General features: G+C 40.6%; 1 protein-coding gene and 1 long non-coding RNA gene across 2 annotated transcripts; both read left to right on the top strand.

Moving 5' to 3' along the window:
• The first annotated feature begins 915 nt into the window (after window positions 1-915).
• Window positions 916-20,150, top strand: prkcha (protein kinase C, eta, a). The gene is made up of 14 exons (XM_019881734.1): window positions 916-1,571; window positions 7,883-7,946; window positions 8,823-8,976; window positions 9,060-9,094; window positions 9,174-9,247; window positions 10,075-10,204; window positions 10,304-10,440; window positions 10,526-10,654; window positions 10,763-10,936; window positions 12,352-12,506; window positions 14,701-14,839; window positions 16,772-16,960; window positions 18,941-19,087; window positions 19,181-20,150. The coding sequence occupies exons 1-14, from the start codon at window positions 1,218-1,220 to the stop codon at window positions 19,328-19,330; spliced, it is 2,031 nt and encodes a 676-aa protein (XP_019737293.1). The 5' UTR covers window positions 916-1,217; the 3' UTR covers window positions 19,331-20,150.
• On the top strand, window positions 16,967-17,866 carry LOC109522908 (uncharacterized). The gene is made up of 2 exons (XR_002169661.1): window positions 16,967-17,549; window positions 17,606-17,866. It is a non-coding gene; the product is annotated as an uncharacterized LOC109522908 (long non-coding RNA).
• Window positions 20,151-24,583: the final 4,433 nt, after the last annotated feature.

Genomic DNA, 24,583 nt, shown 5'->3' with positions numbered 1-24,583 from the left:
TTAGCTGAGTGGGGTCAGAGTTCAAGCGTAATGCCAACAGAAAGGAGCCTTTGATCGTGGAACCAACAGGAGGAAGCATGTAAATGAAAATATTGCATGTGAAAGGAAGTATGAGAGGAGGTTTCCCCAGGAAATTCCACTTTGGTTGAAACCCTTTTTGAATCTCGAGAGCTAATTTTTAAGGATGTTGACACAACATAGTAAGAAAAAACTAAATGTTTAAAAATGGTTACATTCAAAAGCAGTTCTTGATAAAAATAGATAAATAATGGTACCTGTGACCATTGTGTTGAGTTTGAGTTTCTGTTGTAAAGTACATGAGGAAGTGAAAGCGGTTTCATCAAATTCAGACTTAGTCTGGGGAACTTTGAGCAGCCAACAGCCATTTAAACAATCAGCCATTTTCTCCTAAATAAAGAAAAGCTAAAACTAAAATACCTCAAAATAAACACAACAATATCAAACTCCATTAGGTGTTTTTTTTTAATTCGTTTTTAATGAATTTGCTGTTTTATAATTATTTCCTTGTAAAATTGTTGAATGTTTGCTGCAATTTTCAGGAGCTGATAAACCGAGACCGAATATTCGAATTTGGCTCAACACCAAACTGTACACTTTCAAAGATGCTCACCTTCTTCATACTGCATGTATGAATGTACAGTTATTGATCAGATAAGAACACCTTTATTTGTCTCACAATGGAGAAATTCTCAAAGATAACATGATTCAAGCATGGAGGTGGAGGTAATCAACACTACACAAAAAACACAAGAAAAACGAACGTCAAATCATTCATTGACTAGGGTGCCCGCGAGATGGCGCTGTAGGACTTTGGAGATAGGTAAAAGGGATGGCAGCTCAAAATGATGCACTCGGATATTGTAGTCTTTTCGTCACACCTATCGCCCCATAGACCCACGTGACTAGGACGCAGTCCTCCACAGCCCTGACAGGTGTTTTTTTTTTTCCAGAGTTATGCGGAACTTGTAAGTCTCGATCGGCGTGTGTTTGTTGTGGCTTCCTTTGTTGAGTCAGCCCACTCGAGATTCAAAGCAGAGGAAGGCGGATGTCAAGTGTTCAAACAAGCAGAACTACAACAAGTGCACTCAGCATGGACGCATCGGCAGTGTCCTCTCGTTCGTCTCGAGCCCTCCTTTAAGACCTCCTGTTGGCTTCGTTCTTTCCCTTTTGATATTCAACCTCTCTAGTGGCAGGCAATGAAGTTTTACGGCCGTATCCAGCTCCGAATCGGGGAAGCGGTGGACCTGAAACCGACCACTTTCTCCCGGCGCCACTCCAAGATTTTCATGAAGAACGCCTCGACGAACATGGACCCGTACATTGTCCTTAAAGTGGACGATGTCAAAGTGGGTCAAACTCACACCAAACAGAAAACCAACTCTCCGACCTACAATGAGGAATTTTCCTTCTCCGTGCAAGACGGACAACACGTCGAGCTGGCTGTTTTCCACGAAACCCCCATCGGATACGACGACTTTGTGGCGAATTGCACCATCCGCTTTGTGGACCTCATCACTACCGCCAACACTGACACGTTCGACGAGGGATGGGTGAGTAAACGCAAAAGGGGGTCACAACAGGGGGCCAACTACAATGACAGCGCTCCACCAAGGCCGGAAAATCCTCATTTGGATCTGAGGTCATTTGTGGCTCCATCACCTGCTGCAAATTCATTATTATTCACGAATTGTTTTCAGATAAAATGAAGAGTAAGCGTCGCGCCAATGAAGCGTTCTTCCTGCCATCCTTGTGTTAACCATTGTCCTCTCGTCAATGTATTCGTGGTTCGTATTAACGAATTTGTATATTCACAGTTTCTTTTTTTAAAAACAGTTCGTCCGTTGTGGGGTGAAAAACTTAGCTAGTTACTGTTCTTGTGCTCACTCCACAGCAGCAAAAATATTGCTTTTGTGGTGTCCTGTGTTATCGTGGTGCCAAGGATCTATGTTAAAGTGAGTCGAGGAGGTTCTTAAAGACACAAGTAGTGCTTTGCTGTCATGTTTTGGCATCCTGGTACTAAGGAACTATTTTGGATAGTTTATTTGACAAAAAGTGCTTTGTCACCATCTTATGACATTTATAGACAAACTAAACTTTTCAAAGCAACTTTACAACGTTTCCCCAAAATCTCAGTCCTTCAAAATGCTCAGTCTGGTAGAAATGGCCATTTTAACCTGAGTACAACACACAAAGAATTTGGGAAATTGGATGCCAGTTACATTCAGAAAATGGTGCTGACAGCACATGAGGATGATGAAACATCTGATTACTATGTTCGTTTTCCTTTTTATATAAAAATGTTTTACCTTGACCAGAATACTGCATTGCATGTTAGCCAAAGGTGCAATCTTGGTGGATTCATCCTTGTAGAAAATAAAAGCAAGTTGCCATGACTACTTTGGTACTTCCGGCAGAAGTTGCTTTTTCTTCAGTGGTCACGGCAATTGTATTGTATGGTAATTGTATTTTATGTTCATTTATGTTGCTACCTCTTCGCCAGGACTCCATTGAAAAAGAGGTTTTTAATCTCAATGGGATATTTCCTGGTTAAATAAAGATGGGAAACGAAATTAAAAGTTAATTCATTTTCGACGAACAAGAATAACTTGTACCTAGTTATTAAGCGAACATTTCGTCGAAAGCAGAGGGGATTCCGCTACCATTTCTGAATGCAGCCTTTAATCAGCAACTTGGTTATGATAACAGACAAAAAAAACTGACAAAAATAAGTTGTAGTTCTTATCTTAACAAGAAGAATGATGCATTTTGTTTATATCAAAAATACAACTCGTATGTTTTTTTTTACATTGGGTAAAATTTTATTCTCTAAAAAAATGGGACTACATTGTTGGAAAAAAAGGACCACTGCCTTGATCAACTTCAGCCTCAACAAAATGATAAAATATTAATTTTCAGGATTTCAATCCTTTAAATTGCTGATTAATTTTTTGAACATTTTTTTATGACAAGAAAACTCAGCAGAAAAGATATATTTCCCATATAAAAGAAAATAGAGGGATGATGTTTTGATTGTTAATAGAGGTTTGTACAGTATATGTCAAAGACTAACAGCAACATTGATTTCATCTTTCATCACCACTACAGCCCCCTTCTAACCCTACTATTTATGAAATGGAAATCTTGTGGTTTTTGTGTGTGTGGGGGGGGGGTAAAAAAACGAAATAATTCAAGTAATAAAATTGGAATTTAAAAATCCTAAAAAGTATGCAACGTCGGGTAGTTTTGCATAAGAGTAATTCTGAACCTGAAGTTCTTCAAATGATTAAACAGAAAAAAAACATGGTTTTTGTCCTCAGGGTAGAGTAAAAGTTAAAAAAAAATATCCAAAAAAAATATTGAATGAGGGTTTGACATTGTTGACTCATACCTAAGTAAAGAGAAGTTAGCCGCACCCGACGGACCTGTTATGAAGAGGGATTTTTATATTTTTTTAATATAAGCTTCTCTGGTCATTTCCTTGTTGGTCATTAGTCATGTTTTTTTTAAGGTACATACATCAGCATCGACTTCTTAACAATGTTTTGTGTAATGAATTGAAGCTATAAGACTGACGTATTGATGTACTGTGTCGCAATAAATGCCATTTCTGGTAAACTCAGATACGACTGTGTCGGCACTGATCCCACCCTTCTTCATCATCAACTCAGAAACCACAAACACATCTTGTAAATGTCACTTTGAAACACACCCACCGCTGGTGGGGGGGGGAAGTGAGAAGTGTGTGTGTTCTCTCTTTGAGCAGTTAACACGTTTCAGCGCCAGCCCAGATGCATAAAATCTGTCCTGGACTCACCAAATATTTTTAGCGACTCGACCAAGTCCAACTGTGTTTTTGATTTCTGAAAATTAACGCCCTCTTTCAAATGAAAGTCAAAAGTTCAGATAATCAAAATAGGTACCTGATTAGTTAACCTGACCGCAAGGGAGTCGGACACAGCAAACCCTGACACGGCGACGCATTCATGGTCATTCTTTAGCTGAGTGTTTGTCTCTGTTTTGTAGTCTCCTCTCACTGCTTGGTGCAGTTTGCTACACCCCAATCTCCTCCTCGTCTCTACCCTGAGGTCGACCACAAAAGTAACATAGTTTTTGACCTTTTGTTGTTGATTAATAAAGCAAAGGGTTCCATGACATTTGACAAGAGTGTTGAACTCAATGAAATTTCTCAAATTTTGTGGTCAGGAAAATAGTATTTTTCTGTCTTCAGCTAAATTCTTGATCTCATCTGGACTTGGACTTGGACTCGGACCTTGAGACTCGGACCTGACTTTGATTTGGAGCTTGATGACTCGAACTTGACTTGACTACAGCTCTGCAGCTACGCACATTCTGTGTCAATATGAAAAAAAAGTTGCAACTTTTGGTAATTTTGATAAAAAAATCTGTTTGTTTTCTGCCTTTTCTTCCTCTCTGCTTCCCTAGAATAGATCCGCTTCATTTTCCTCATTTCCTCACAACACACCAGCAATTTTGTTTTGCTAATTGCCACCTTCTTCCTCAGTCAAGTCTATACTCGCACAATTGAAAGCGGGGCACTCAAGAGAATCATAAGTTAGCCATTTTTATGTTTTTTTTTTTTTTTTTTTTTAACTGTGGAAATTAAGACCAAAACAATTATGATTACGAGGGATGGGCAATTACCGATATCGGGTATCAGTATTGGGCTGATTCAAGGCATCGGGTCCTTATGAAGGCTGCCAACACCAGCCACTGATACTTAAAGGCTGCATAAATCTGACATTCAGTAAGTCCTCCTCGCCAGCAGTCGTTGCTATACTGCAGCAGTTAGAAACGTGGGCAGATCATCGTGTACAACAAAGAATTAAACATTTGTTCATAATTATTTGTCATTATGTTAATTAAAATGTGATATTTTAAAAGTACTGGTGGTATCGGTGAATAATCAAGGGTGAATAATCATTGGTGAAAAAGGTGTTTTTTTTCGCAGTTTTTAGAAGATGCTGGGAGTCCCTGGAAATTTGGGGCCCCGGGACATTCTTGTTTGCCTAATGATAAATCCGCACATTTCTTTGATGCAACAAATAATAGCTTCAATATGATGATCAATATATGTGATGCAAAAGTGAGTTTCAGATTGTAAGATTCTCGTGAACGTCTGATGAAGGTTATATACATATATATATATATATATATATATATATATATATATATATATATATATAATTTTTAAATTTGTGTAGTTAGTCTCACTGAGCTGCTGTTTGCATCTCTGTGTCATATTGCACAAAATAATGCTCCTTGAGTCGTGCCAGGGTGTGTGTTTCAATATCACATAGCTGATGTCTTCTTCAGACATCAAACTAGTTCAGACCAAATCAACGGCACCTCCACTGCTTGCAGCCAAGTAGTGTACTCCATTTCGCTTAAGATGCTTCAATATACCTGTAATTGATCAGAACAAATTTTTTTTTTCCATTCAATAATGGTTAAAGCACTGCACACACATCCAGAAATGGCAAAATAAATGTGTTGGTTCATAAGCTTTGACCTTTACAGAATTAAAGTTAATCCACCACACAGGTGAACAGACATATTTAAGATGATCATGTGCAACGATAAAGAGGAATATTGCAAGGGTCTCTCTCTCATCTCCTGGCATCTTTGCCGAGTCTCTTCAACTTTCTTTTTCACATGTGGCCAGTCCACATGCCCCACTGGTGTGTTCACGTTGCACGCAAAACACGAAGCGCTTCTATTTAGGACAGGAAAGCAAAATATGTCCTCATATTCAAGTTGTTATCACCATGACATTTAGACCTGACTTTTTTCCCACCCACTTAATGCTACTTCGCACCTCATTGCGGTGAATGCTGCTTGCTCGACCGAAACAGCCATCTGCTTTAAAAAAAAAAAAAAAAAGCCCTAAAACTACCTCCTTCATGATACTTTATAAGATATTCAGCCTTTAGACGACACTACCCCCCACATCTACAACTTTAGATAGCATAAAAACTTCTCCAATATTGTTGGGCTGCTGGTGTCAGATTCTGAACCAAACCGAATAATGTTTTGGATTCCAGAAATGCAGGCTCAGACAAAGTGTGATAACGAAAATATTTATTACAGAAAAGTGCACCGACAAAGTACAAACTGAAATTACTGGCCACAAGGAGCCAGGAAAAAAAACAAAACAACTATGCATAAAACAAAAAGCACTTGCAAAGGCAAGGTACAAGAGATCACCGCTAATATACAAATGAAATATCACAAATGTAATAACGCAAAACCAAAGCTCAAGATCTGTAAAAAGGAGTCATGAAAATACTTACAAAGCTCAATGACAAAACGAGAGCGACTATGAAATCTATCAAGTGGTCTAGAATACAACATGTGAAGCACAACAGCGAGGAAGGTCAATAATCCGACAACAGTTTGGCAGTCCTGAAATCCATGTCAGGTTTGATGGTACGACGGCTGGAGGGAAACGCCCTTCACTCCAGCTGGGGCTGAAAACAAAACAGAAAGATAGACACGACAGATGGATATTGAAAGCAAATATGAAGTCACCAAAGACTAATACTGTAGATCACAAGTCAGGGGCCGTGGTGAATGAAACACTTTTAAATTCTTTCAAATTAGATGACAAAGATGAGTCTCGATCAGGGCCTGTCAATCAAGTGCGACATTACACAACCGGTTACATCGACTTTTGTGAGCTGCCCACTTCCAAAACTTGCCTGACATGAAATTTACACTTTGAGTTTGTCATTATGGGGACTCACTTTTACTTTCAGACTCGGGACTGCTTGAGAACAAATGATAGCTTGCCTAGTCTTCATGCCAGCGTTGGGATTGGCTCGACTGCTGAGGGGCAGCCAAAATCGGGGTTGAAAAGTGGGCTTGATCAGACATTACGACACCTGGGAATGTTTTTAAAGCGAAGAAAAATAAAAAAATGTCTCCATTTTCAGCAGCCCCAGAAGTATTTTGGACAGTTGACACCATAGACGCTTTTCCAGGCCTTCATGTGTTGCTTGTTTTTTTTTTTCTTTCTTTTTTTTTTTTTATTGACTTCATTTTACTTTTCATTCATTGAAAAGCAAACTTTGTTCGCTTTATATCCGGCCAGTGACTTGGATTTTGAGGATTATTGAATTTCATAAATTCTAAAGGAAGCTGCAATGAATGCCTTAGCAAAGAGCTGCAAGGAGGAAACTCCCAACTTGGGTGATGCCCGTGCGCACCACACGTCAGGCGACGCTTCCCTACAATTTATTTTCACAGTCTTAAAACGTATGACTGTACTTCCAATTTTGTGTGTTTGTCCAAAGCTTGAAGCCGAGGCTTCAACCTCATTTTCATAGTTTTCTTTAAACTCTATTGTGGTGGTGGATGAAAGCAGAAATTATGAAAATCTCTGTTCTAATCCTTTGCACGTCATGCGTTTGTGAGGCAGGCAAAGGCCTCCACAACCAGCGCAACCTGCTTGACCCGCTTTGTTGTTTCTGTCAAGGTTTTTAAATTCCTAGCTCATTATATACTTCCAGGAACTAGTATGCATTTACCCACACATACAGGGACTCAACTGTCTCTTCATCACACTTTTCGAACACACTTATTACAATATGTTTTTATTTTCCCAATGAATATTTAAGCCTTTCGTGCACCCCGTAATAACCTGATAACATGGTAAGCCGTCCACTGTAGTAACCGCTGTCCCTGAAAGGGTTAAACATACCTTGTACAGTACATCACACATTGATTTTGATTTGTTATCTTGCGTTCTATTTCTTATTACGCCTGAGTTCAAAGATAAAGTGCTGTGGTTTATATCTAAATTGGCCTTCCCATGCAAATTGTTTTGTATCCCTGTCTGCAGAAGGACTTGGAGCCCGAAGGCCGCATTTACGTCCTTATTAAGCTGAATGGATCCTTCATAGATGGTGAGGCCACTGCAATGCCATGTCTTGTTATCTCCTCCAAGAAAATGTTGGTTTGACTTCTTCTTTGACTCTGTTCTAAATAATAGGTAGCTAGTCTTTGAGAATCAACCCTTTCATGCACCCTGTAACCTGATAACCTGTCCACTCTGTCCCTGAAAGGGTTAATTAGAATGCACACGTTAGCACAATTTGCTACAGTATGTGCATGCAGGTGCCCATGGTTCAATGTCAAAGCAAACCTAATCCAGACTGCACATTTGGAATCAATTTCAATTCAGTATACTGCTCCTCTGCGCTCCGTATAGGACAGTGTTTACAACCTTTATTCAGCCAAGTCACGGATTTTACCTCGTTGCCACGGCACGCCACCAAACATAAATCTCACAAAAAGTATACGCACTAAAATAATGATGTTCTCTCATTGACATGCTCGGTTTGACACCTGGGCCTGTTCGACTGAACACAAAGCTATTCTGTTGTCTGAACGAACACAGACTGATGGACACGTTACACTATACCTTCTGCCATCTAGTGGAAAACCTGTCGCTCTATTTTGCTGTCAACAGAAGATGAACAAGAAGGCATTATTTGCAGTAAATAAATCATAATTTTGGAACCAAATGGGTGAAATTGGACAATCGACGACGAGGCACAGGTTAGGAGTCGTTGCCTTAGAATGCTCCTGTGTCAGACTTGACAACAGGCTCGTATGCAAATTAGACAATGGTCGTTTTAGTGTGACTCGACTAGTTTGGTAAGTATCAAATCATTTGTATCTAAGATGGATATGAAAAGTTACCTCATGCGGTGATGTGAACTTCCTTCCTGGTTTGTCAATTGATTGTGTGCTTGTCTTCTTTTTTTTTTTTTAAACAGACGAGGCCATCGTGATGCCGGCAAACCACAAGGAGTTTAGCAGGAAGCGTCAGGGGGCCGTGAGACGGAAAGTCCACCAGGTCAACGGGCACAAGTTCATGTCCACTTTTCTTCGCCAGCCCACCTTCTGTTTTCACTGCAAAGATTTCATCTGGTGAGCAAGTCGGTCGAGCCCAGGTTACCGCTGCTTGCATAGATTTGAAATTTAATTTGTTTCGGTCATGATTTTTGTTCCAGGGGTGTTTTTGGAAAGCAGGGCTACCAGTGCCAAGGTAAACTTATCTTCTTACCCTCCTTACTGTCGAGCTTTGCTTCTGATTTTGACTTTTTTGTTTGTCCACCCCCATCTAGTGTGTACATGTGTGGTTCACAAGCGATGCCACGAGCAAGTTGTCACTGTGTGTCCACGCATGAAGGGGTCAGAGGTACCATCACTCCCCTATGTATTTTGTAGTACTTGATTGTAGGGCCTGACTGATATGGATTTTTAGAGGCTGATGTAGAGGCCAAATACAGATTTATCGGCCGGTTAATTTAAAAATCTGTCATGCATAAAATACTGAATTTTTTTCCCACGTGCATTTCAATTGTTGAACGCGTGCCATATTTAGCACAGTTATGTTGCAATGTTTTGCAGTTAATGATTATTCTTTATTTATTGATTTAGTAACACAGCTTGACTTTTGGATATGCGTGACACCCTTGCTCACCTAAGCGCTGCTTATAAAAAAAGATCAAGTTTCATTGATGAACACATTTCATTAAATATATTGAAGAGTCAAAGGTCATTGTATAGATTGATACGTCATAAATAAGGAAGTCAGTGTAACTTGTGTACAACTGCGGTAAAGGGTTCGAGTAGATGACGGTAAAAACAACGGGCAAACATCAACCATGTGGCCGATGATTTTGGCCGATGTTGTAAGGGCCATAATCAGCCGATTTAATCGGCCTGCCCATGAATAGGTCAGATCCGACTTGAGTCTCTTGGTGCTGGAAAGTACATGAACCACATCGTAGATGCCGCACACTCTGACACATCTCTTTAATTTGTCAAGGTGGCTTGAGAGATGCAACACAACCTGATTTAAACCCCATTTACGACATCTATCCGCTGTTCTATATTTTCAGCGATAGACTACTTCATTGCTTCTTGTTTATTATCTGTTCAAGTTTCACATTTTTTTGTGACTATATTTAATGCAGCATGGTGGAAGCAGCTCTGAAACGTCACACTGTGTCACTTTTGCAGTACGTCAGCCCAGGCTTCAGCATCAACATTCCTCACCAGTTCCATATTCACAACTATAAGTCACCCGCTTTCTGTAACCACTGTGGATCGCTCCTATGGGGATTTGTCCGGCAGGGCCTACACTGCAAGAGTAAGACGCCCAAAATCAGGATTTAGGCAGTAGTTTCTCACTCTGCTCCTGTCTACAAGTATATCGTATCATTTTGTGTTCTGTGATTTCTCATTCCAGTCTGTAAACTCAATGTTCACATTCGATGCCAAGGCAACGTTGCACAGAACTGCGGCGTCAACACCGTGGAGCTGGCCAAAAAGCTGGCAGAGATGGGGATACATGCCCGCGATCTCTCCGAAAGAAACACCTCAAGAGTATGAGAATTTTCGACAACACAAATTCTGCTTCATCGTGGTTGTTCTTCCACCAATATTTTTTTCTTCCTTTTTGCCTTTACAGTTCGGTTCAGGTAAAACCAAGATGCCCTCTGAAAGGAAGAAGAGTGTGAAAAGTCAGCCAGAGATGCCTCAATATGGAATCTCAGACTTCACATTTCTTCAAGTGCTAGGCAAGGGGAGCTTCGGCAAGGTGGGAAAGACTTCCAGGGGGGTGGCCGGAAATGTGGTGTACAATAATGCCTTTCAGGTTAAAAAAAAATAAAAATAAAAAAAATGCATGTGTGTGATGTCTCTGCAGGTCATGCTTGCCAGACTCAACAACAGAGATCGGGTTTTCGCAGTCAAGGTGCTGAAAAAAGACATCATCTTGCAGGACGATGACGTGGAGTGTACCATGACTGAAAAGAGGGTGCTGACACTGGCCAGCGTTCACCCGTACCTCACTCAGCTCTACTGCTGCTTCCAGACACAGGTCAGTGGAGACGCAAGACACACACATACTGTGCATATGTCTGTTTACGCTATCCTCTTATGGTTGAATGTACAGGTGAATAAAAGACACAGAAATTATGGAAGACTAAAATATGTTTTGTAGGTGTTTGTGTAATAGTCGTGGTTTACTGTATTGCTTTGTTTATTTATTGTGTGTATTGGTGTTGTAGTTTGTGGTTCTGTGGTTGTTTTTGTCTATTTGGTTCAAGTTGGCTCAGATGTGTTTTAGTATTTATCAATATTTGGTAAGTTTATCATGTATTGTTGCTTACTTGTGCACCTTTTATTGCCCATTACAATTATCATTGTTGTTTTAAAATACACAAGTACTTCTACAGTACTCAGCAAGAATGACTATGAGTGTCATTTTTATCCGTACTATTTCCATTTCACTAAAACGTAGCGTTACTAGACTTTCATTGGCATGTTCCAACCTTTGCAACATGACCACAGTTTTTATTCCCCCAGTCCAGAATTGCATTACATTAGTTATTCAGCAGAGGGCAGCAGAGGAGACGGTATACTTAGCTCTTTTTCCACCCCGGCAATCTTAATCTTCTTTTCAATGTTTGAGCCTCAACTGTCCTACTTCACCCAGGTTTAAAATAGAGCAGCGCTAAGACAAGCATTAACACCGAGGCCTCTCCCTTGAACCTATTCACAGTGCCGTCAAGTGGCTTTTGTTCCACCACGTCATGTATTGTTTTAAACCAACACTGGAAAGTACACTGTTTGTGTTCAAGTGAAATTTGAAGAACATGACAGGAAATTGTGGTGCGAAGTAACATCTGCCTCCTCCAGTTTTTAAACTTTTCTTTTTTTTTTTTTTAGACGGTTGTCGCTCGTTAGTAAGGGAGCTCATCAAGATCAAGACGCCAAAATGTGATACAGCACCAATATGAACGATAATGACACATTGTGTGTGAAGTGTGTTTACATCATGCAACCACTGTAAAAATAACGTTTTAAGAACATGAGACAACTGAAAAAAAGTTAGTCCTATGCATTATTAAATGTAGAACTGCAGACCACTCTGGTTTTCAGCAGTGCACTTCTTTTGCTGCCTGTCTGACCAATTAATGAAGCGTTACAGGCAGTCCCGTGAATCACATCCTTGTATTTCAGCACTATGTACCTACCAAAGCCTGTAATGAGAAAGAAAGATTTATGAATTTGATCAATATTTTTCCACCCCACTAACTTCAAATCACATTTAGTTCTCCAGCAAGCCATTACAGCCGCGTGAAGTGTATGAGCTGCCCGCCATGTCCTTGAAGTGAGCTTGGCCTCGTGACAAGTCATGACTGATAACACGAGCGCTTCTCTGGGGCCACTGGGTCTGCAACTATAAGTGTATGTACACAAATATATGTTATTTCCTCATCTCATATCCAGGACCGTCTGTTCTTCGTGATGGAGTTTGTCAATGGTGGGGATCTGATGTTCCACATTCAGAAGTCCAGAAGATTTGATGAGTTCCGGGCATGTTTCTACACCGCGGAGATCACCTCGGCTCTCATGTTCCTGCATGGCAAAGGCATCATCTATCGGTATGAATGACACACACACACACACACACACACACACACACACACACACACACACACAAAACAATTCCACATACATCTATAAAACTTAAAGGAATGACTAAATGGAAACGAAAAGCAATGAGCAAATACACAGCGGCAGGGAATACATAATTATTCTGCGAACAAATATTCCCAGAATGTTGATGAATAACCCACATGCAGTTTTAAAAAAAAAAAAATTAACTTTGTACAATACAGTGCCTTGTCTTCTGTTCCGTCCATCCATCCATCAATTTTTCTAATCTGCTTATCCTCACAAGGGTCATGGGCATGCTGGAGCCTATCCCAGCTGTCTTCGGGCAGTAGGCGGGGGACACCCTGAACCAGTTGCCAGCCAATCGCAGGGCACATATAGACAAATGACCATTTGCGCTCATAATCACACCAAGGGACAATTTGGAGTGCCCCATCAACCTGCTGTGCATGTTTTTGGAATGTGGGAGGAAATCGGAATACCCGGAGAAAACCCACACAAGCACCGTGAGAACATGTAAACACCACACAGGAAGGCCGGAGCCAGAATCGAACACTGCACATCTGCGCGGAGAGCCCGACGTGCTAACCAGTCAACCACCGGGCCTCGCTTCTCTTATGTCAATTCAGGCTTTTTAAAAAAAATTTTACTCTTACATCTTTCAATTTTGTGCTCTTGAAATATCTTTCTGATGATTTATTTGGGGGAAAAATCACCCCTGATGCATGTTACTGGTGTGGGGGTCATATTGAGCTTACCCTCAGTCTCCTCTTTGTTTTCCATGTACTCATTGAATATGGTCAACCCCACCCAACACTTGCTGAGGGCTCCATGCCACGACTTGATGATAAAGGGCATCATGTACTCTGTCAAACCTGAGTTATATTTATCAGGCTAATGTGTCCCGTGTCAGCCATAAGTGCATGTTATAGCATGCCTGTTGGTTGCAGAGGGCTCACACAGGTTGCATGCTACAACCGCAATAACACACATCAAGCCAGGATAAGAAGATCAGGGCACTCTCAGTCTATGATGTTGTGTAATGTGAACTTTCTCTCATGAGTGCTGTAGCTTCAGCTATTGTCTTCTCTTGGATGATAGGAATCCCGTTTGTGGTTTTTCTTGCAAATACCGAACTCAACTGACAGTTTAAAATGTTCCAACGCTTTAAACTGCTGCTTAGTGACGGAGGAAAAAAAACTTCACAGTCTGGGAAAAAAAAATCTCCGTTTCTGTGTCATGTTCTTAGTCACTGTTATTTGGAAATTTGGTTCTTTAGTGCAGCTTCATATTGGACCTTGCAAGCTGGAAAAAAAAAAAAAAGCCAGATCAATCTCAGCTAGCTCGGTCTGGTAACTGGCAGTCTTTTCGTTCAATTTACATGTAACTTTCAAATAATCAATTGGGTTGCTTTTTGCGCAATGAGCATATCGTGCTGTTTCCTGGCGAGTGTTTATTGCACTTCAACGGATCTTAATACTCCTTTAAGTGCACTACATCAGACAGAGAACAGAGAGCTGTCCTGAATATTGTAATAGAACCTACATACCTACATACATAAGTTATTTTTAACGCCTTTCTGTATGATGCACTCCAGTTCTATAACTCATAAAAAATATCGAGAGAATTTCACTAAAGAACAATGTTAAATCAGTACTTCTCTCACAGTGTCAATCAAAAACGAAGCATTGTTCTCTTTGTAATGGGACTTCTTGACAGCTGAGGTTTTATTTGTTAACTGACGTTTTGACCTTACAAAATGCTGTTGACACCAGGGATAGATAGTTCAATTCTGCAGAAATCTACGTGTTAGTAGTAAGTTACATGCAGTAAAATTCTAGCGCTGTTTATCAAGCTTTTCTATAATCTACAGCACAGTGCTTGAAGCTTTATTTGATCATTCTCCAATGGGGCAATCGGTCAACAGAATGTTCCTTTCCTCTTCTTAGCTGTCTGTATGCCGCTCATACGCATGACAAATGCTTCTCTCACATGTCAATTGGCCCTCAAACAATATTTCCTCCCCGCTACAGATTTTGACTAATTGTCTGTTGGATTTTGATCACTAGCTGGCTTGCAGCCACTCGCTCGCAAGCCATTGATCTATCTCCAGGAGAAAGATGATCATGTCACAACGCAATTACTGTGATTTTCACTTGTCTGTTTGTGTTTGCCTTTCAGGGATCTCAAGCTGGATAATGTTCTCCTTGACAAGGACGGCCACTGTAAACTGGCAGACTTTGGCATGTGTAAAGAAGGCATATTTGAAGGCATCGGAGCGAGAACCTTCTGCGGTACTCCTGATTACATTGCCCCAGAGGTCAGTTCAGACTTATCGAACTTTTTAAATGACAGAAAGGCAGACATGGTTGATGCCTTCTTGTAACCCACATGAGCTCATGTGGTCATATGCAAGGCCCCTCCCCCTTCCCAGCACAGACAGCCTCCCTTATGACTAACTGGAAGCCAGCAAACCTTGGCTTGGGGTCACATTTTAACACTGCTGGAGTTCATATCCATTTGGTGGAATTTTCCTTAACCTAAGCATGTTTGGCCTTCATGACAAGAGCTTGCATGGCCCATTACCCTGAAATGGCGTGAATAAAAATAAATAAATAAATAAATAAACAACATCACCTGAAACATGAAAAATTGCTTACTTGAAGATCTGACATGAAAAATAGTCATGCTGCTGGGCCACAATACATTGTGTGCCCATGATAAGGGAGTGTTTGGTCGTTTTATAGCTACTGGAAGAACTACAAGAACAAAGTTCAAGTTCAAAACATTGTGAGGGCACTGAGACCGAGCTGCTGGGATATTGACCTTATGAGCCTATTCTTACAATTGTTCGACACAAACCAGCACAATCTACTCATGCCTGAGACTCTTATCACTCTTCTATTACGTAGATGCACCGACCAAAAATCCATTGACAAGAAATTTGTTGTTAATTTTGCCCATGTTCAATCAACTCCATTTAGTCAAATGCTGATTTTTTTTTCACTCTGCAGGTATGTACATTATGCAGAATAATGCAATATGACCAGTACACCATCGGCACCAGCATGTTACCGTACTTGGGTATGGTGGTCACTAGTGTCAGCATTTGAAAGGAGGAAAAAAAAACCTACTACTACCTCTACTACTACAACAACACTCGTTTCCTCATTTGAGGAGTGCTCCGGTTGCCGCTGAACTGTGTGCAAGACAAACAAGGGTTTATGAATATGCAGTATGTGCATGAAACCTAGTGTCGTAACTCAACTCATTATCTCAGTGATACCAGGAACATCCTGTTCCCCGTGTGTTGAAAAGCGGCTTGAAAAACATTATTTGAAGTAGAAAGTCCCAAGCCCTGATAAATAGGGAGGTTTTGAGTCAAATACTTTGTGACTGTACTTAAGTAGATTTTTTCAGGGGCTTGAGTGGGTTTTTTTCTCTTTTTCTTGGGGGCGTGGGGGGCATGACTCTTCAGTTTTGCTGCCTACATTTGAAAATGTAGCCTCCACTCCTTACTCTGTCGAAATGAGTTCGTGGTTGAGATGTTGATCGATTGAGATCTTGAGTTCCTATAAGACAAAAAAAAAATGCAAGGAATATGGACCAGGGAGCATTAGCGATCTTCAACATCCTGGGTCTTATTTAAGAGAATTGTTTGATGTTGTTGCCGATGAGAAAGATTGGTAGTGAATGCTTTCTCTTGGGCATCCTCTGATGTTCAAATAATTTGTCTCGGATCTGAAAAATCACATTGTAGGGTGTTGTCTTTCAGGAGTTATCATTAATCATTCAATTTCCTTTTTTTTTTCCCCCAAATGTCAACATTACTGTTTTCCATTACCATGAGAAAATTATCAGCGTTCACATGAGCAAAGCTGTGGGAACACGTTAATTTGAAGGCATAGAAGTCTTGACTCAACACAAGCTTGCGTTTTCAGAACATTTACTATGAAATAAAAGAGGGAAACTATTTTGTATTCCCTCCATTGTTCAAGGTTGTACAAACAATTATTGTAAATAAGTGACAGTAAAATGTAATTACTAAGTAAAGGCGTTTGCCACTTCTGGCAAATTGCACAGACAAACACACACGCACAAAAGCAATGGGGAGGGATCCATTTAATGTTTCCACCTCACAAGAATAGACCAAACATCCCTCTGCTGCACCTCATGTAGTTCACATTTCCTGGAAGACTCCCTTGGCCGTGATCATGAATGTTGTCTGCCGACCTGTGGCATTGTTTCACAGATCCTTCAGGAAATGGTGTACGGCGCCTCTGTTGATTGGTGGGCGCTCGGAGTGCTACTGTACGAGATGCTGCAAGGCCACGCGCCCTTTGAGGCCGAAAATGAAGATGACCTCTTTGAGGCCATCCTCCATGAAGAGATTGCTTATGCCGCTTGGCTCAGTGTCGAGTCCGTGAATATCCTCAAAGCTGTGAGTCTCTCTATTTACTGTTTATATTCTTTAAAAAGGAACATTGACTTAATTCGGGATGTGAGTCACTTTCTCTCCTTGGCAGCCATTAAATCCGCTCTGATTGCATCTGTTGGACTCTGACGTTTTTTCCACGCTGAACTAATGATAGAGAAAATCCATTTCTCACTTGGTTTGTGTCCCCCATCGCGCAGGAAAAGACATTAAGCCGCGATCATTAACAAAATGATCAATTTGCCACATTCCTGAGTAGCTCTTGCAGAACCAGAATTGAAATGGGCTACGTTCTGCTTTGTTTGGTTGATTATTTGTCACGCTTCAGACTGACTGAGACACTCACTGCAGAGTGGCGGGCAGGCTTACAATCGCTTTGCTGGCCAGCTGTTTGGACCACTTCTTACATAACTATATTAAGCCATGGTCCACTGCCCTGTCTCAGCGAACTGGCTATAAATACAACAAAGTGGGCACGTCCCCCTGTCATTGGCTGTGCTGCTTCACTAACCCATGTTGTTACGCCAACATGCTTGACGAAGCATTGCGCTAAGCTCATTTGTGTGTCACATGTTACATAAAAAGTCCTCTAAGTGTGAGCGGATTTTGAACGTGCTGCTCCATTTATAATGACAGACGATCCGCCGCAAGGCTCTCCTTGTTTCCGTGAACAGGTTCAAACAGTTCCTGTTATTCTATTGGATCTATAAGGGGTACCGCCGATATTTACAGGATAGGTTTGTGATAAAAACTCACTTTATTCAAGTAACTGGAAGTTCTTTTTTTAACTAGCATGAAGATGTGCTGGAGAGAATATTATCTATCCAGCATCTTCATGGAATCCACAATCTAAAAATGACTTATTTCAGTTCATATTTGGAAGTAGCAGTTACTTTACATGGATTTTTGAATCGAAATAAAACATTTGCATTTACTTTGGAAAACAGTGATCAACATTTTTGCCTGTTTTCTGACGTGTTACAGAGCAAACCCGTCCTAATTAATTAGTGTATTCATTTTCTGCACTGCTAATTCGAAAGAGTCTTCTATTTTTGAATAAAGGGATGGAAATGGAAACGTTTTTTTTTTTAATCCGATTCATTGACTAATCAACAAAATCATCGACAGATTAATTGATTGTTAAATCGTTGATCGTTAGTTGCAGGCAGCCCTATTCTAGATTCATGAGAGGGCATGAGAGCACTCCATTGAAAGCCACTAAGCCAATTGATTTGGGAAGTCTTATTCATTTGTCTAGTGACTTGGTGTTTATCTCGTGGCTGTCACCGGGGAGTGAAAGGCTCATTTGTTTTATTGGCCGAGTCTGAATGTCATTGCCAGCCTTAAGATGTGCACCTTGTCCCCAAAATACATTTGCTTATTCGCTCTTTTGCTGAAGGCGAGTCAAAACACAGTCGTCTTTCATTTTTGGCCACACCCCGGAGCAGCTGTCAGAGCTGGACCTGTGATTTACGCTTTGATTGTTTCTTTGTGTACAACACCAGGAAGCTGGAACGGTTGCACTACTGTTGAATCAAGTTGAACTTTTCTCAACTGGTGCTTGCGTGTTGTGCCAAGAAAAAAAAATCTGGGTGTGTTTTTGTGAGTTGGGAGGTGAGGCCTTACTCACTGAATGTCAACTTGCATGGGCTTCAGTTCACCTTCTGAAATCGATGCGCTGTGGTGAGAGAGAGATACTTCTCATCATGTCTTGGATAGATCACAATTTCAAGTTCCCTTTTCCTTATAACGTCATACTCGATCTGGTAACATGAAAATGCTAACAATATCTCTCTTGGTCCAGATTTTAGCAATCCGCGTAGAAGTTGACATGTTTGATTTGCTTTCGCGGGCCACATAGAATGATGTGTCCGGCCAGATCAGGCCCCCGGGCCTTGAGTTTGACACCTGTGATCTAGTATCATTTTGTAGGATGACACGTTTTTTTTTTTTTCCCAAGTTCATCTTCCTTTCTTCAATCCATAGCTCCTGACCAAAAACCCACTCCAGCGCCTGGGTTGTGTGCCATCGGAGGGTGGCGAAATTGCTGTGACCAGCCATGCCTTTTTCAGAAACATTGACTGGGAGATGCTGAATCGTCGAGCCATCGAGCCACCTTTCAAGCCCAAGATCGTACGCCACACATCCTCCTCTACAAATACCAAGCAGACGCGATGCAGTCTTTGTAATCATCTCATCTCGACATATACCTTTTGTCTTTCTCAGAAAACACCAGAAGACGTCAACAACTTTGACCCGGACTTTACGAGAGAAGAGCCCACCCTCACGCCCATCGATGACTCCTCTCTGTCCTCCACCAATCAGGATGAGTTTGAAGACTTTTCATACACTTCATCCGAGATGCTGGAAAACTGAGAGCGTCCGCGCTGATTTGCTAATCAGGCTGTGCTCTCAGTCTATGTCCAAGACAGTTCTCGGCCGTACAGTATGACTCTGTTACATTCCCCACAGGCATGAGAGCGTAAAATGGATTGGAGTCAGTCAGACACAGGACACACTTCTCAAATGACATTTTGCTTGGACTGACTACAATATGGCGTGATGGACTTGTACATTTTTTTTTTTTTTTGCCAAACTGTATGTATGTAGTTTTCTACCATTGGAATAGCTCACATTATGGTTGACTTGGTACTTCATGTTGTGCTTCAGCAAATTGGGCATAGAGTCATCTTTTTTTACTTCCAGCAATTTACTGAATGACAAACTGGCTGAGTGTGTACAATCATTTATTTCCTGTGACACACACCACCCTGGGGGGCGAAAAAAAAAATTCCACTAAGCCACTCCCACTAGATAAATAAAAATAAAATATTGTATTGAAGAATGAAGCTTAAAGTCGGCACTCTACACGATGCAAGTGGGAAGATATGTTGTTAAATGTAGACTGAGACAGTATTTATTTTTGTTTTTCTCATCAGTCACAGTCTAGCAAACTCATCATGTTGAGGATGATGCAAGATTTCATTCGTGGTAAAAGCTCATGTGAGTCATTCTACAACCTCTGAATTTTTAAAAATGTTGACATACATTCGTCTGTTCACCCAGGATGAATGCTAGTGATATTTTTGAACTCGTCGGCAATTACTGAATTATTTCTTATTTCTCTTGTCGCTTTACAGTTGCAGTCATTTATTTGCGGCTCCTATTCGTCTGTTTCATTCCTCAAAAAAAAAAAGTGGTATTTGGCAGCGTTTCAGGATCTGGGAGCCCATTATAGGCCCTTTTACAAACCTGCAAATTAGAACTTCTTTGTACAGTCCTAGACTAAAGCAACAGGCTAATCATCGGGGGAGTTGACTGGGAACTAGTGAAGAATAAACAGGAAACACTATGTCATTACCGTCACTTTTGATCCAAACCGGAAGACGTGACAGGGGTGAATGATGCTTTTGCGTGGCGCCTTGAGAGCATGGGCTCCTTTATAGGCGATACGAAAAATCAACCTTTGACACACGAAAGAAAGAGTCTTTCTTCTTCAAGGGCAGAATCTTAAACAATTCTGCTACCCCATGATGAAACAGCCCCCGATGTAGAATGCGCCTCCCTTAAGAGCACAACTGTACTTCCTGTTAGCTTGAAGGAGGAAGCCTGCATTTGTTTATCTTCGACCCCCTACTATGTGGCAATTGTCTGACAACTAACAGCCTTACCTGTTTATTCGGAGCGGGGTGAAACTGTTCACAAGTGACCACATTTTGCACCACTTACAATATAATAAAGAAATACCCATTAGCACACAATGAGGTTTAACTATCTCAGAATCGACGGTCTTTATTGACACTTGTTGACCTTAACTCATGCAGCTCAGCAAGATCTACTCGTTTTAAATACTGTAACTTTCAAGCTACAATGTTGGTTTTCTGAGACTGGCCGTAAAAATCAATCTTATCCAAGGTAATGTCTTGGTCCGAAGGCATCGACAGCCTACTAATATTCAGGACATTGTGTTATGCCCATGATGGTGGCTCCAAGGTAGTTGAACGAATGAGACCCAAGATGAAATGGCCTGACGGTTTGTTTAGCCATTAAGGCGGCCCGGTTTGGCAGCTTTCCTCAGGTAATGTAGAAATGGGAGGAGAGATTTAAGAGCCTTGTCTCAAATTTCATTACTGAGATTAACTGATGGCTGCCAGCATGTCTGTGTGTGCCATTTGATTGAATTAGGACAGTCCCATGCGCATTGCCCCCACAAGTAGAGACTGGAACAAAAAAAAAAAAAGAAACTTCTGTAGAAATACAAGAGGTCCACAGATGAGGCACTTGAGAGCGCCAAGCAAAGACTCACAGCTTTAGCTACCTGCCTGAAGAGGTACACGAGAGAGGTCGAGGCCAGGAGAATAAACATTATGTTCTCTGACAACTCAGCTAAGGTCTCCTATGAGGCTGTGGAACACCACTTTGGAGGCCAGCTCAAAGCCAGTTGCACAGGTAAATATGCTATGAGGCACATTTTTTAAATTTTTAATGTTTTTTTTCATCAATTATCTCATGTTTTCCTAATATGTTCTGTGTTTTCATTCCTTTCACGAAGGTATTGGACTGGTCCATGCTTTACGACCAACAGAAAGATCCTTCTTAATTATGTGGAACAACCTCCATAAGCATTTACCCTTCGTGTTTGAAAAACGAATTGTCAAACCTGTCTCAAATCCTCCATGCAGAATTATTTGGAACACGGTGTAGAGAAGGGGTGTCTTTTCATTTCATGACTCCATTAATTAATGACTTTACACATGACTTGCATTTTATTACCACGTTGGGAAATCTAAAAAAGGTGAATTAATCAATATAGAAAATATTTTTTTCTATTTAAAACCAAACAAAGAGCATTTTTGTATTGAACTGCACTCATTAAAAAAAATCGGGGCTACAGTATTGGTAAAATCCAAACAATTGCTGGACATATTCAGTGTTAGCCTAGTCAGGTCAAGGACCTTTTAATGAGTAAACCATTTGTTTTGGCAATCATTGACATGCATACCAAAGCCAGTGAGTTGTTATTGGTGTGGTCAAACATGTAAAAATAAATCCTGAACACTTTCTACTATACATGGAGCACAGCAATCTGCTGCTGCATTTTCCCACCGTCAGAAGGGGATGCAAGGTTAAAGGGGAGGCAGGGGCGCCTGTCTTCCTTTTCCTGATCCACAACAAAGCATTTAAAAGCAATATGTGAAAAACATCCTAGAAAAAACACACGGTGGGTTTAAAACCAGGGGTCACCAACCTTTTTAGAAACTGAAAACTACTTCTTGGGCAATGATTAATGCGAAGGGATGCCAGTTTTATATGCATTTTGGAAATAAATTGGCTAAAATGATTTAGGGATAAATCATCTCGTTGCACCTTTGGTCATGTGCTACGATACGGACCTTTGAACTATACGGTGGTGCCTTGAGATACAAGCAAAATGCACATTTTGGAAATATGTGCTATTTTGAGATACTTTTTGCTTTGAAAAGCAAGCACAAATTATAGATGCAGGCAGTGAACATAACCAAACAACTCATGTCACAACACACAGCGGTTTGGCAGTTCGAGAACGACTTTCAAAAACATAACTTTGCCTGAATAAAGGCCTTTTGATGTGCAAAACATGTACACAGACCACAAAACAATACTAACAGGTCTATAGTTCTTATTTGTTGTGAAAAACGACCAATATTACTTCAGCTGACTGTGTCATTCATAAAACTCTTCTTCATATGTGTCGCTGTCCATATCACACTGCCCCCAAGTGGCCAAGGAAGGCACACCAGGAGGAACAGCAAAATGTCCACTGAACTGAAGTGTAAAATGTGGCAAAAACAGTTTAATTCTTCACATTTTATTGAATAATTTTACTGTATGTTTTCATAAAGTACAACATTTTAGAGTGTTATTTATTCTCATTAAAAACACATTTCAAAATTGTGTACCAAGTTTGAGTTTTTTTTTTTTTTAAACACATGCAAAAGGCAACATGAAAAATTGTGGATTATTCGAGAATTGGAGGATAATTTAGGCACCAACAACTTTGAAAAATTGGATATGAGATATTTTGTCTAATTCCATATTTTTCTGTTTGGCGCAACCCTGTTGCAGTTATTCAGGCATCTGAAAAACATTATTGCGGAATAAATGATTTGCAATTAAATAACGTTGTAGTTGAATAATAATTAACTTTGTGTAATGCTGTACTTTAATTAAAATAATAGGGTTACAAATCAATGCGGATGTTTTTGAGAATACATACGAGCTGTGTGAACTGCTACATGTATAATCACTGGTCAAGAGCAAATTTAACTACAGTGGATCCCACATACTCGCGGATTCACATATTTGCATGTTTGTTTCAATATGTTTTGTTTTTTGGGGGGGGTCAACCACCGTTTTTTTAAATGCCTGTTGGAGGTTTATCCTTTTTTTCTCCCCAAATAACTTATGTGGTGAGGGGTTTTGGGGTTTGTCTTTTTCAATTGCATTTATAATAACCGTATTGCATGACTTTTCACAAATAGCAGTTGGTCAACGGCAGTAATTTCCAACCAGTGTTCCGGGACACATTATGTGCCGTGAGCGCTCTCAAGGTGTGCGATGGGGAATTATAAAAATTTACCTAATTGGTCAGAATTTTTTTTATTTATAACAAATCGTCTATCTTTCCCATCTATCTATACCAGCAATTTATAGTGACAGACAGAATTTAAAAAATTATCTTCGATTAGATGGCAAAAAGTATGCAATTGACCTATGTGGCCACTTTTTATGACAGTTTTGTTTGGTGGTGTGCTGTGAGATGTTTCGAACTTAAAACGTGTGCCTAAAAAAAAAGAAAACCTTAGACATAATGATTTTTTTCTGATAATTTGAGTAACAAGAGTTCCATCGGTTTAAGTGACACACTACAATAGGAAAAACTGGAGAGGCATTACCTTATCTCTCCTAATGGTCAAAGCAATCAGCTTGATGATAACATTTCTGCTGAGTCATGTGGCTCACTTTTCTTTTCCTCTGGAATAGATTCAACGGTTTTAGCAACAAGATTGCAAGTACATCCATCCATCCATCTATCCATTTTCTAGCGCTTATCCGGGGTCGGGTCGCAGGGGCAACAGCCTTAGCAAGGAAGCCCAGACTTCCTTCTCCCCAGCCACTTCTTCCAGGTCTTCCCGGGGTATCCTGAGGCGTTCCCAGGCCAGCTGGGAGGCATAGTCTCTCCAGCGTGTTCTAGGTCATCCCTGGGGCCTCCTGCTGGTGGGACATGCCCGGAACACCTCACCAGGGGGCGTCAAGGAGGCATCCTAATCAGATGCCTGAGCCACCTCATCTGGTTCCTCTCGACGTGGAGGAGAAGCGGCTGACTCTGAGCCTCCTCTTGGATGACGGAGCTTCTCACTTTATCTCTAAGCCCAGACAACCTGCGGAGAAAACTCATTTAGGTCGCTTGCAGGTACCTTGAAAGACACAATTTCAGAGCACAACTGCAACTTTTAAAATATAGTCCGTGATAAAACAAAATGTTTTCACGGTTGCGAGCAATACATATCAACAAAATCATAACAAAAATTTTTTAAACTTTCCCCCCCCTATTATATTTGGAATTTGTCATCAAAATGGGGGGCCAAA

This window comes from Hippocampus comes, unplaced genomic scaffold (assembly GCF_001891065.2).
Source record: "Hippocampus comes isolate QL1 unplaced genomic scaffold, H_comes_QL1_v1.1 scaffold587, whole genome shotgun sequence".
Lineage (NCBI taxonomy): Eukaryota > Metazoa > Chordata > Actinopteri > Syngnathiformes > Syngnathidae > Hippocampus > Hippocampus comes.
Note: the sequence above shows the minus strand (reverse complement) of the source record. Positions and strands in the feature narration are given on the sequence as shown.

What these genes read in the sequence shown, in the direction of transcription:
- prkcha (XM_019881734.1), top strand. Translation starts at nt 1,218, where the DNA reads ATGAAGTTTTACGGCCGTATCCAGCTCCGAATCGGGGAAGCGGTGGAC. An exon ending in CACGCATGAAGGGGTCAGAG is followed by an intron (nt 9,248 to 10,074) that starts GTACCATCACTC and finishes TCACTTTTGCAG; the next exon opens with TACGTCAGCCCAGGCTTCAG. An exon ending in CTGATTACATTGCCCCAGAG is followed by an intron (nt 14,840 to 16,771) that starts GTCAGTTCAGAC and finishes ATTGTTTCACAG; the next exon opens with ATCCTTCAGGAAATGGTGTA.